At 39.5% G+C, this 14,115-nt stretch overlaps 1 protein-coding gene across 3 annotated transcripts in view; it reads left to right on the top strand.

The window, feature by feature from the left end:
* The window catches only part of UBE4B (ubiquitination factor E4B), a 110,301-nt gene that overhangs the window by 34,717 nt on the left and 61,469 nt on the right, over positions 1-14,115 (top strand). For 2 of the 3 annotated variants that reach the window (XM_060283291.1, XM_030879001.2), the window contains 4 exons: positions 1,041-1,176; positions 7,669-7,756; positions 8,808-8,952; positions 10,700-10,928. In XM_060283291.1, the coding sequence (XP_060139274.1) occupies positions 1,041-1,176; positions 7,669-7,756; positions 8,808-8,952; positions 10,700-10,928 (598 nt within the window). Of the gene's footprint in view, positions 1-1,040; positions 1,177-7,668; positions 7,757-8,807; positions 8,953-10,699; positions 10,929-11,392; positions 11,810-12,524; positions 12,669-14,115 lie in introns of all 3 variants that reach the window. The other variant, XM_030879009.2, reaches the window with a different exon arrangement.

Below are 14,115 nucleotides of genomic sequence, written 5' to 3'. Positions count from 1 at the left end.
AAAAAAAATTAAAAATTAAAAAAAAAAACCAAACAGGTCCATGTTAAAACCTGCTGTCGGGCATGGATAAAGTGTTCAACGAAGAGAGACTTGAAAGGGTGGCAAGTGGATTTTCTTGGGATGCTGGGAGGGTTAAAGTTTCCTCCACTTGATAGTTGTTTCAGCTACAAGTGATAACTCAAATTGTGTTGTTTTGCTTTTTAAAATATATGAGCCATTTTCCTTTCAGCAACATAGGTATATATTTTTTAAGTACTTGAAAATGCCTGGGTAAACTTTTCTTTTTTATAGAAAGATATTCATAGAGTTAAAGTAATTTTTAAAATTCTATGAAAAAGATGGTTTTGAAGACATTACTAGAAACACTGTGTCCCTGTGTACCTGGCGGTGGTTCACTACACTGTGGTCTCTGTGAGGGCAAGGATGATGTCAGGATTTTTGTTTTCCCCAAACTATCACAAGATAAGATCTTCAGTTAATAAATGGATTGATCTGTATTTAAGGACATGGCTTAGATGGATCTATTCGACATCTTATTATGAAAATTCTAAGCATACAGAGAAGTAGAAAGAATTTTGCAGTGAATGCTTATGTACGCATCACCTAGATTCTACTATTAACATTTTACTGTATTTGTTTTATCATACATCTCTCCATCTGTCTGTCTCTCTATCCATTCACTAAGGTATCTTATTTTTGGTACATTTCAAGGATATTTCTGGACTGTCTTGGAAGCTGATTTGTACTCAGGGACCATAGTTTGAATTAGTGAAAGAGAAGGTGATGAGTTAGTTTTAGGTATCAGACGTAGCTCTGTAACTGACCTCATGTGATATCTGTTGATAAATTATGATTTCTTGCTAACATTCCTATGATTTTAATGTTCCTTCAACCTTCAGTGTAATATTCTGATAGAAAGTCCTCGGTTGCCAACTGTAATGATGGTGTGAATGCCGATTCTGTGTGTTTACTGTGGCCGTTACAAATAGCTTTGACGTTATCTCACATGAGACTTCACCTTTCATGTCTCTTCTGGTTAGGAGTAGCCCATCGAAGCCAGAGCAGTGAAGGAGTCAGTTCTCTCAGCAGCTCGCCCTCCAATAGCCTTGAAACACAATCTCAGTCTCTCTCACGTTCCCAGAGCATGGATATCGATGGAGTCTCTTGTGAAAAAAGGTAAAGTAAGCCAGTTTTCCAGTAAGCTGCTTTGTTGTTGGAAAGGGAAAGATCCATTCACTTTAATCTCTAGTCCAGTGGTCTCAAATGCCAGCCCAGAGATCCATGGCAGTCCTTAGCAAATCAGAGCTAAATATAATAAATTGAAAGGTCTTTGTTTTATTCTGAAATGTTCTGTATACCTTTTTTTGTTTTTGGTGTTGGAATGTCTTTTATGAAATAATGGTATAGGTGGTAAAAAAAAATTTTTTTTAATGTCTTTATTTTGTAAATGCAAAGTTGGCAAGCATAGGTCAGCCCCTAAAAATTTCTGCAAAGATTTACTGCTTGGTGAAATTTTAAAAGTTTGGAAGGGTATAGGCAGGTAAGCCCCATATTCTAGGAGCTCCATGAGGATCAGGGTGTCTTGGAGCAGAGCATTCCTGTGTTGCAGGTGTGCTGTGACAAGATAACAGAGTCGCTGAAGGGTTGAGTACTCCTTGGGCAGCCAGACCTCCAGGGCCTGGCTCCTTTGCCCTCAAGCAGCCCCCTCTGTTTATGTCAGTGGGCCAGACAGATACCATTTTCTGTGTGTGTTAGGATATTGGGGTGTCGTGCACTTGGTGGGTTGGGGTGAGGAGCCAGGTCAGGGGTTACCCCGCATTAGGCAAGAATTCAGAAAGGACTACACTTCCAGGAAGAAGATCAAGTAGAAAAAAATCAACCCCATAGAGTAAAAACAATTGTGTTCTTATTACCTTTGCTCTGAGTGGATGAATTTTTAAAAATCAAGTCAACTCTGCAATTTCTTGGCCAGTGGGTAACTTTCACATGGGTTTAGAACCTAAATTTACACTATCGTGGTAGTCTGAAAAATCTCAGGCTAAGAACTGTCATAGACAATGGACTCTTTAGTGTCTTTAGGCATCTAGCAGATATAAACATAAATCATCCAAGTCTTTAGAAAATGTCCTTAGAAAAATTTCCAAGAAATATGAACTGATGGTCAAAAATTAAAGCACGCTAGAAAAAGCCACCATGAGTAAGAAGAGTCTGTAGAATCAATAAAAACAGAATTATTCACCTAGATGTTTTTGGGGTTTGGAATTATGAAATACAGAATGTAAAATTTGTACGTTTAAATAAATTTAAGAGTATGGAAAATATGAATAAGGTATAAGCAACTATAAAAACAACGAAGCACATTTGAAAAAGAACCAAATAGAATTTCTAGAAATGAAAATAATAAACAGTGGATTAAAATAACTAAAGAGAAATTAACAAATGGAATGATAGAGCTGAAGAACTTATCCAGGGTGTACCACAAAGAGAAAAAGAACTGAAAAATATGAAGGGTATTTAGAAATATAGAGGACACAGATCCAATATATATCTAATAGAAATGTCAAAAGGAGAGAATAGGCAGACTGGGAGATTCCCCACCCTTCTCCTTATTCCATGTTTTTTCCTCTGCTGGTTTGGAAGCCATTATCAAAAAGATAAATGGCTGAGGATTTTTCTGGAGTTGATAAATGTTATGAATCCTCAGATCAGGAAGCCCAACAACTCACGAGCAGATTAAACAAAGAGAAATTCATATCCAGACATTTTATAGTAAAATTGCAGAACACCAAAGACAAAGACGCTTAAAGCAGCCGGAGAGAAATGAGAGATTATCTACAAAAGAACAATAGTTAGATAGATGTCTCAGTGATGGAGGCCAGAGGATGGTGGAAGTAGCATTAAGTGCTGAGAGAAAGTAACTGTCAGCTGGGAATTATGTGCCCTTGTGGAACTATCTTTTAAGAGCAGGGGTGAAATAAAGACATTTATAGATTTAAAAAACAAACTAGAACAACCTGATAGTCTGCCACCAGAACACCCGAACTTTTAACAGATGCAGTTTAAGACGAAGGAAAATGGTCTCAGGACTAATGTCTGAGATGCAAGAAGGAAAGATGAGTCAAGAAAATATTAAATATGTGGTAACCCTAAACACTGATGGTGTAAGACAGTAATAACAGTTTATGAAATAGTATAGGGGAGAGAAGTAGATCATCAGGTAGATCTAACATACTGAACAGCAGTGGCAGGTAAGCCAGAAGGGGAGTGATCTGTATGCTTGGGAGAGGGGTGAAGACAGTGGCCAACTTTTAGATTTTGAGTTAAGAATACTTGATGAAGTTTCAAGGGTAACCACTGAAAGAATAGAAAGAGTTTATTTTCAAACCAGCAAAGGGAAAATATGGAATTGGGGTGGGTAGGGAGGGGGTTTAAGTCAATTCAAAGAAAGGGAAGAAAGAAACACAGATTTTAAAAAAGGCAAACAGCACAAAATAAGATGGTTAAAAGAAATGAAAATACGTCAGTAATCACAGTAAATCACAGTGAAACGTCAGGTTGGATTAAAAACAAAATAGAACACAGCTTTATTCTTGTTTACTGAAGGCATACCTGAAACATTAGGTTAGAGAAAGTTTGAAAATAAAAGAAAGGGAAAAATATATACCGGGCAAAAATACTAAACAAAAGAAAATTGGGGAAAGTATATTAATAAATTAGACTTTGCCACAAAGTATTACTAGAAATAAGCACTGTACAGTGATAAGTGTTTAGTTTAACAGTAGGATATAACAGTTTCCAAAGTATATGCACTTAGTAATGTAATAGCAACATGAAATAAGGCAAATCTTGATAGAACTAGAGGAAATTGACACAGACATAATCATAATGGGAGGTTTTTAACATGTCTTCTTCAGTCATCAATAGAGCAAAGAGAATAAACATCAGTAAGCATATGGACAAATTAAACAACACAGCTAACAAGTTTGATCAAATTGAAAGATACAGAATTTGGCACTCTGCAGTTGGAGAATACACATTCTTTTCTGATAAAATCCATTGACCCAGAGGTTTCAGGAGTCAGAATCATACAGATCACGTTTTCTGACATTAGCTTAGATAATTATATAAGGTAAAAAAATCTTTTAAAAACCCATCATGAATTTGGAAATTTTAAAAACAGATCATGCTTCTAAATACAAGTCAAAGAAGAAATCATAATGGAAATTTGGAAGTATCTAGAACTGAACAATAACAAATATTACATATCATCATTTGTGTGTTGCAGCTAATGTGCTTCTTAAAGAGAATATAAAGCTATATATAATACATTAAAAATGAAAAATGGAAAAAGAATATAAATAAATATTGGGAATAAAACCCCTTTTCTTGGAATACTTTTCCTCTGGATATGTGCATGGCTAACCTCCTTCATATTTTTGCCCAGATAGCATTTCAGTGAGGTCACCCCATTTAAAAGGGGGAAAGCCCTGCCCTCTCAATTGCCTTTTTCCTGCTCTGTTTTCTTTAATTTTTCCATAGCATTTATCATATACTATATGCTTTGTTTATTGTTTATTATCTTTCTCCCTTTAACTAGAATGGAGCTCCATGATGCAGGGATTTTTTTGTCTGTTTGTTTGTTGGCATCTCAGACACCTGGAACAATGCCTGCATAGAACGGGCACTCAGTAATACTTGTTACTGAAAAAGAATTCTGCAAAAAATGTAAATATGCAGGATGCACATAAATTTCAAAATTTGGATGAAAATCAAATTCCTAGAAAAACACATTCTCCCAAAATTGACTCAAGAAAAAAGAGAGAACCTGAATAATCAAAAAAACGTGAAATAAATTGAATCAGTATTTTAAAATTTTCCAAAGAAAGCACGTTTCTTATATGATTTTATAGGTAATTCCAGCATTCCAACTTTACACACATTTTTCAGGTAATTTTTAAACTTACCAAATCAGTTTACGGGACTAATATGACCTTAATGTACAAAACCAGACAAGAATAACGTAAAAGAAGAAAATTAATTACGTGGTAATCATGCTTATGAACATATTTGCAAAAGTCTGGAGATATTGGCAAATCAAATACTGCAGCACATAAAAAGAAGACAAAACATCTATGGGGCTAGATGCCAGGAGAGCAGTTACTGTGGGCTAGCGTAGTAGTGATTGAAAGGGTCATGAGGGGGACTTTTGGGGTGCTGGTAATGTTCTGTTGCTTGACCTGGGTGTCGGTTACATTAGTATGTTTCCTTTGTGAAACTATTCAGCCAAACACATCATGTATGCACATTTCTGTATAGTTCAACTAAAAGATTAGTTAAAAAAAATAATATAACATGACCAACTTGGGTTTATCTTAAGAATGCAAAGGTGCTTTAACATTAGAAAATCTATAAATATTATTCACTACATTATATATTAAATAGAAAAGCCATATAATCTTGGAAGTTGCAAAGGTTTGATACAATTCAACATTGATTCATGGTAAAAATCTTAGCAAACAGGAGACAGAAAGTTGTATCCTTAAACTGTAGGGCAGAGACAGAGTTCACCAAATATTCCACAGGCTCCCCTGCCTTTCCAGTCTCCTTTGCCATTAGATTGGGGCTAATTAACTAGTTCTGTCCAGTAGACTTGTGAATGGAAGTGACATGTGTCACTTTTAGGTGAAGGCAGTTGAGCCGATGATCCTCCTCCATCCCTCTCTTCTCTTGCTCTAGTGACCTTGGAGGCTGTATATTGCAGACGGCATAGATTAAAGATGGCGTAAGGTTGCTTCACTCGTCAAACTTTGCGGAGGCAAGAAACAAACCCTTATAGTGTGAAGCCTCTAAGATTGCAGAGTGTATGTGTTACTACAACATAGCCTCTTATTCTCACTAATATAAAGGACATCTACCAAAAAACCACAGCAGCTCTCATACTCAGTGGTAAGAAATTAGAAGCATTCTCTTTAAAATCAGGAATAAAAAAAGGATGAGTGCTGTTTCTGCTTCTATTCAACATGGGATCCTACCCACTGCAGTAAAGCAAGTTAGGATTGGAGTGAAAGAAACAAAACAGTTATTATTTGGAGATAAAATGATTGCCTTATAAGCCCAGTGTATAAGTAAACAAGTAGCTTATAAGAGGTCTGTGTGTAAAGTCAGTTACATTACTATGTACTCGCACAAATTAGAAAACTTAACTTTTAAAAAGGCCCATTCACAATTTTATTTAAAAATATTTGGTGCTGGCCTTCCCTGGTGGCGCAGTGGTTAAGAATCCGCCTCCCAATGCAAGGGACACGGGTTCGAGCCCTGGTCTGGGAAGATCCCACATGCTGTGGAACAACTACGCCTGTGCGCCACAACTACTGAGCGTGGGCTCTAGAGCCCGTGAGCCACAACTACTGAAGCAAGCCCGCACGCCTAGAGTCCATGCTCCGCAACAAGAGAAGCCACCGCAATGAGAAGGCCGCGCACCACAACAAAGAGTAGCCCCCCCCTTGTCACAACTAGAGAAAGCCCGCACGCAGCAGCAAAGACCCAACACAGCCAAAAAAAATATATATATTTTTATATATATATATATATATATATATATATATGGTGCCTAAGGATAAATTTAGCAAAAGAAGTGGAAGACTTAGGGAGAAAATTATCAAAGTTTATTGAAAGAAGACCTTAAATACTTGGAGAGAGGTACCTTGTCCATGGATAGATCAGTAACATAATGAGGTCTTTTCTTCCCAATTTGATCTATAGAGTCAGTGAAATTCTAGTCAAAATCCCAACAGGAGTTTTAAGGAACCCGTCAAGCTGATTCTTAAGTACATGTGGAAGCAAAGGGCCAAGAATGGCCAAGACTCTCCTGAGGTAGAAGAATAAGGTAGAGGCGTTGACCTAGCATATAGCAAGGTTTATTGTGAAGTCGTAGTAAGTACAACACAGTGGTATTGGCTCAGGGACAGACAGATTGTCTAATGGAACAGCAATGAGTATCCAGAAGGAGACCTGCACATGTATGACAGTTGGACATATGACGTAGGTGATTTCATATTGGTGTTGAAAAGGATGGTCTTTTCAGTAAGTGGTGCTGGGACAGTTATTTAATGTGGGGGAAATAATATATGTACTTCACCAGATTTTGTAATCAGGCTCTGATTGATTGTATATCATTTAGAAATAGTATGTATAGAAAACCTGCTCTTAATTTTTGTTTTTGAAAGTGAGCCTAAGAAAATAACAACTTGAGGAAAATATTTCCAACAATATTATTATTATTTTTGAAAGTGAGCCTAAGGAAATGACAACTTGGGAAAAATATTTTCAACAAGAATGATAGAATGTTTATATCCTAATATATGAAGAGCTCTTAAAAATTAATGAGAAAAAAGATGAACCTTTATTATTTTGCTTTCCTGACTGATTTTGATTGATAGTTTAAAACTTTTCCCCAGGGAATTCCCTGGCGGTCCCATGGTTAGGACTTGGTGCTTTCAGTGCTGAGGGCACAGGTTGAATCCCTGGTCGGGGAACTAAGGTCCTTTAAGCCATGTGGCACAGCCAAAAAAAAAAACCACAAAAAACAAAAACTTTTCCTCAACCAGTAGCTATGACATTGGGTGGATTTATCTAAGGTGAAAGACTGATTGTCTTTTATACTTAAAGCATGTCCCAGGTGGATGTGGATTCAGGAATTGAAAATATGGAAGTTGATGAAAATGACCGAAGAGAAAAAAGGAGCCTCAGCGATAAGGTTGGTAAGAGATGAAGCCCTTGCTTCTGTTTTTAGTTACAGGTAATATAAATAAACACTGCTTCATGTCTTGTATCTGTAAAGTCCATGAGAGAATGCCACCCCAAACCAGCAGATCCTATTTAGTTGACTGGGTTTTTTCTTTTACTTTTTTCAGGAAAAGTGGGTAGCCTTGATCACCCTTATTAGTGGAAGTATAACTCAGTCCTTTTACCTGATAAAAATCCTTCAGTTATCTTTGTTTCAGGTCCATGTTTTTTTCAGTAAATGTTAGCAAATAATTTAGAGCTAATTTGAATTTTTTTCTGTCTTTAATTGCTTAAGCAAGTAGGTCATCACATCTTTGGTTGTATTCTGAGGGAAATGACTGGGAATTGAAGCAAGAATGTGAGGAAACAGGAGGCTTTTATATTTTGTTATCATCTGAGCCTTAGTTCCCTATATTTAGAAAAAGGATTTTTTGGGTTTTTGGTGTGTGTCATGGTGTAGAACTGGTAGAGATAATTGCATCACTTTCTGTTCAGTAAATTATTGGTGTTCAGCAACATTATTAGAAGCTGGGCTGTAGCCTCCTGGTGGTGCAGTGCTTTATTTTGTATAGGTTTTGAGTGTTTACAAAGTTCTTTCATATATGATACTTTCTGTGATGGAAAGTAGTGAAAAACATTGAATTCTGGAAACATTTCTAGAGAAAAATTGGTTGTATACCTAGAATGTCAACCTGGTCTTTTAGCATTCAGAAAAGTAAATAAATGGGATATATGTACATCCTTTATCACTGTCTTCCTTGGCAATTCCTGATAACAATCCTGCTGGTTTATACTCCACCCACCCCATAGACTTCCGTTGTAAGCTCGTGAGACCTACATGTTGTAACCTTGAAGTCATAGTAGCAAGTTTATTTTTCCCTAAATCAGTAGGTGAATAGTTTTATGCATTTCTAAAATATCCTCATTTGTAAAAAATTAAATCAGAATTAGGTATTTCTATTAAAGTCTAACTCACACCTCCTACTACTTGAAATTAACCCTCAAATCTTCTTCCTCACAAGGAGCCTTCATCAGGTTCTGAAGTGTCTGAAGAACAGGCCTTACAGCTGGTCTGTAAGATCTTCCGTGTCTCCTGGAAGGACCGGGACAGAGATGTCATCTTTCTTTCTTCTCTTTCTGCACAATTTAAGCAGAACCCAAAAGAAGGTAGGAATCAAGCTCAGCTGTCTTATTTCAGAGCCCTTAATAGAAAACCAGGATGAAAAATCTTTTGTCTTTCCCTCCTATCCACATTCATTGTCTTGCTTTGCAGTTGTATTTTTGATTACAGGGATACTTCTTGATGAGGCCACTGCTGTTTGCCTACTTTCCACCTATCTTATTGATAAATTATTTTTTTTACTTTTTTGATTTCTCTAAAAGAAAACCGTATAAATAAGTTAATGGTCTCTACTGTCTCAGGGTTGAAGTTTTTTCCTTTGCAATAAGAAGGTGCTTAGAGAGAGCATTAGTGCCTCTTATACTCTGGGCAGGAGTATACTGGGTAGTCTCCGGGGATCCTGAGAGAGGCGCTCTGGATGGCCTATGCCTGCTGTAAGTGCCTCCCGGGTCATATGGAGACAGTGGAGTAAATCGGCTTGATTAAACTGCTTAGCAAGATAGCACATGTTGATATTTTGCAGTGTTTACAGGATTCTATTTTAAGAGGCTACACTAAACCACACTTACAGCAAAGTAATAAAACTCTTAGCAAGATACCAGCATTACAGGGCACACTCACTTTTCTCTACAGCAGTCATTTCGAGAACAGAAGAGGGAGGGGAAGTGCGCCAGAGTGTTCTTCTACGTATCACTAGTATATAACCTCCCTGATGGCAGGAATTTTTGTCTGTTTTGCTCACTGATGTATTCCCAGTGCCTGCACTTAATAATCCCTCAGTAGATACATTTTAAATGAGTGAATGAACATCAAGGAGATTGCATTCCCTTTTCTCTGCTGCTTGTCTTCCATGACAGACATGCGTGCGCGCGCGCGCACACGCACACACACGCGCGCACACACACACACACACACACACACACACACGAGTCCTCTGTGTTCCTGGTGGATGGACAGTTTACTTCTGACTTCACTGAGATCTTCTTAACTCTGGTTATAGAGATGAGCTTAGCAACCATGAGTTTCAAAACCCTGCCACTTGTAATTATTGTAACTGTTAAGATTCTTAAATCTGTCCAGTACATATATAAGTGGTAATTTTTAATAAGAAATCAGATAAGATTTACATGGGTTAGACATTTTATTTATTTAGTAATATTTAAAATATATCTAAAGACCTACAGTAAAGCAGTTGGGAGCTGCAAAGAATAAGAAGGAAGCTAGAAGACAAGAGTCTGCTCCAGAAAGGCAGGTGGTGACTAAATATTAGACCCTTCATAAAATACTTTGACCTTTGTACTTAACAGTTTAACTATATAAACATACAGAGGTGAAGAAATAGTAACCCAGTTTGCATTTCTAGTGTGATAAACTAACCTCTGTAGTTGGGAGTAGCTTCTTTTTATAGTTAATATATATCAGCAGTGACTCTCATCAGCTGGGCTCCAGTTCTTTTTTGTTTTTTTTCTAATAAGCTTTCTGTTTTGGAATAATTTTAGATTTACCAAAAGTTCTAGAGATAGTGCAGGGAGTTCCTATATACACTTCACGCAGTTTTCCCTGATGTTAACATCTTACATAACCATAGTATATTTGTCAGAACTAAGATCTTACTGTTCACTAAACTCCAGACCTTATTTGGATTTCACCAGGTTTTCTACTGACGTCCTTCTACTGTTCCAGAATCCAACCCAAGATACCACATCGAACTTCTCTGGTTCACTTTGGCTTATTCAAGGACTGTGTGTATGAAGAACCATGTGTAACCTCTTCTTTATTCTGCCTTTCCAACAGTGTTCTCTGATTTTAAGGACTTGATTGGCCAGATTTTAATGGAAGTGCTAATGATGTCCACTCAGACTAGAGATGAAAACCCATTTGCCAGTCTGACAGCCACATCCCAGCCAATTGCAGCGGCAGCTCGGTCACCAGACAGAAATCTCATGCTAAATACCGGCTCCAATCCAGGAACAAGCCCCATGTTCTGCAGCGTGGGTTCCTTCGGTGCCAGCTCTTTATCTAGGTCGGTGTGGTTCTTTTTGCACATGTCATTGGTGGTAAAATAGCCAGGAAGTATGTAAGAGAAGGGAATGTTCATTTGTGGGCCTGTCATGCAGATTATGACATGTATTGTGTTTGGGGGATGGATTGACTCATTGAGGAGATATTGTCTCTTCCACTTGGGTCTCTGTGGCTTTCCATGGTTAGGCTACTGGTAAGTTAAGTTTTAGGAACAAATGACTGTGTATAGTATATTATTCTCTGGAAAGAAGGCTTTCTCATATTATAAGTATAGCCTCTAAATCAGTGCGGCAGTCTACTTACAGTTATTTAGGTGAGTCTCTAAAAGATCTCTATACTTGAACGCTTAGAGATATGAAGTGCAATTATACTATTCTTTAAAAACATGATATTTTCCATTTTAGTTATTTATCTCAAGCTTTTCTTCAATTTTCTCTCCTTTCCTCCCTTTCTCAACTCGTTTAGCCTCTATGAGACTAGCCCAGCTCCCAGCATGAGTGTCTGGAGCTCTGTGCCAATGATGAGTCTGCCTCTGGCCCCCCCGTCCCGGGCAGCCAGCCAGGCGTCCACTCCTCCCGCTTCCCTCAGTCCTCACGGCGCAGCTGCAGGGACACCTGCGGGAAGCCAGCCCTCGTCTCCGCGGTACCGGCCCTACACTGTCACCCACCCCTGGGGGTCGTCATCTTCTCCTGCCCCGCGGTCCTCGGGCAGCTCCATCCTGTCGAGCTCCCCAGGCCTGCCCACCCCAGCTAGTAGCCCTCAAGCCGTGCCCGCCAGCTCCTCCCGACAGAGACCCACCGGCGCGGGGCCACCTTTACTGTCCGCCTCATCCGGTGCGGGTGCCATGAGCAGACGGCCCTCCTCCCTAAGGAGCTCTCCTAGGTATCTATGCAGCAGGAGAGTCGGGTGCGTGTTTGCAGTCCAGGGAGAGGAGATTAACACGGTTTGGAAGAACTGTCGTGTGGCACTGACCTCGGTTACCTGTGTTTCTCTGTTTGGGGTCATTAACCCGCGTGTCTAACTGGTTCGGTAGACTCGTGCCCCGAGTCCACGCCCAGCCAGGCTTCAGTCACATCAGAAAGTGTGGGTTGCTTGATGGTGAGACCCTTTCTTCCCTTCTTCCCCCTCACTCTTCCTCCTTCCTGTACAAAATAAAAAGAAGTCACTTGGTGTTTGAAATCGAGTGCACATGTCATGCCTCCTGACAAATGAATTTCAGAGACTGGCCAGCTTGTATTTGAGAGTTGGGGCTCACAGGACCACTTTTCCACGTTTCGTACTGTTGCTAATCATAGTTGAAATACAGTCAGACCAAGGGGTTGAGGGAGCAGATCCCTTACCTCTGGCAAGTGGTTATGCCTTGACACTTTGTTTTCAGCCCCTTAGAAAGAAGCAGTATCGTGACTCCATTAATCCGCGCCCTCCACCCCTCAAGGGTTCCTATGCCTTTATATAATTTAGGTGAATTATTTTTCTGCATGTCAGTAGACAAAACTTGTAGCGTAAGATTTCATTAAAAGGCCAGCAATTGTAAAAGCTTTCCTCCTCTCTGTTTTCCTTTGTTCCCTGATGACTTTTTTTGCTTTTGTTACGGTAGTATGTACGACAGTCCTTTCTCCTTCCTCTTCCTCGCACTTTCTGGGGACAGTAGTGATGAAGATGGAGAAGAAGATGATGATGATGGTGATGATGAAGGTGGTGGTGGTGGTGATGAGTTTTCTTGTGTCCAGTTTGGGTCCAGGTATCAGAGGAATGGAGTCTTACCCCTGCATGTGCCTAGGTGCTTAGGAACTAACTTTTATAAGTCTTAATTAGAGGTGTGCTTTGAATCCAAACAGGATAGGGTCAAATGACTCCAGGTGGCCTGAAAAGTCAAGATGTGAGAAACTTTGCATGTACTAAAGCATTAGGACCTTCTCATGGGGTAAAGTGGTACATAGAAAAAAATTTCATAGTTGTTGCCTGACAAGTTTGGAGAAAAACTTACATGTAATCATTTGTCAAGAACATGAACAGGATCAGTCATCGTTAAGATCAAAGATTAAAGATCAGTCATCATTCAGTTCACCCACCCTAAGATCTAAAATGAGAGGCCCTCCATTTATCTGTTGGAAGAGTATTCTTAGGAGCTGCCAGGTGTGAGCAAAATCTACTCTGGGAGGCATGTTCTCTTATGTACAGTTGCATGGATTGCTGCTAGTTAGGCATGGCAGAGGGGCTGGAACTTGTGTGTGTGTGTGTGTGTGAGTGTGTGTGTGTGAGTGTGTCCCTCCAGCTCACTCCGGGCAGTCCACTGAAGAGCATGTGGGGTCATACTGTCTGGTACAACTGTGATGCTGCTTTCACTTCTTTTTTTTTTTTTTCTTTCAATAAATGTTTTAAATTTTATTTATTTATTGTTGGCTGTGTTGGGTCTTCATTGCTGCATTCTGGCTTTCTCTAGTTGCAGCAAGAGGGGGCTAATTCTTCATTGCCGCTTGCGGACTTCTCATTGTGGTGGCTTCTCTTGTTGCGGAGCATGGGCTCTAGGCTTGCAGGCTTCAGTAGTTGTGGCACGCAGGCTCAGTAGTTGTGGCTCACGGGCTCTAGAGCGTAGGCTCAGTAGTTGTGGCACACGGGCTTAGTTGATCCGCGGCATGTGGGATCTTCCTGGACCAGGGCTCGAACCCGTGTCCCCTGCATTGGCAGGCGGATTCTTAACCACTGCGCCACCAGGGAAGTCCCGCTGCTTTCACTTCTAATCTTAAATTTTGCTAATCATTCACCTCCTTGGCCTTGGTAAAGCCAAACCGTATTTGTTTAGACGGCCTGTGGAATGGCAGCAGAGGCTAAAGCATAGCTCATGATGTTGCTGAATGTTCACCCCTGAAAACCGAGTGAAAGAGACCGCTTGGGTCTTCTAGGTGACTTTGAACAAGAAAATATAATAGCCCCGTCTTTCTAACCCTCCCACTCATTGTCTTACAATTTTGCTCTTAAATTGACGTTTCCTCTGTACCAAGTTGATATTTGTGACCAGCAGTGTTCAAAAATAGCTCCAGGCTATAAATAGAGACAGCCGTAGGAGTGAGGTACACTGCATTCAATTCGTCGGTGTTCAGAAGAATCATTAGAGGGTATATAAAGAGAGGGGCGTTGGTGCAATGTCGAATATTGATTCAGGAAGGTCAATATTTGTATTAGGTTGA

This window comes from Globicephala melas, chromosome 1 (assembly GCF_963455315.2).
Source record: "Globicephala melas chromosome 1, mGloMel1.2, whole genome shotgun sequence".
NCBI classification, from domain to species: Eukaryota; Metazoa; Chordata; class Mammalia; order Artiodactyla; family Delphinidae; genus Globicephala; species Globicephala melas.
The sequence above is the reverse complement of the archived record's forward strand: the minus strand, read 5'-3'. Positions and strand labels throughout refer to the sequence as shown.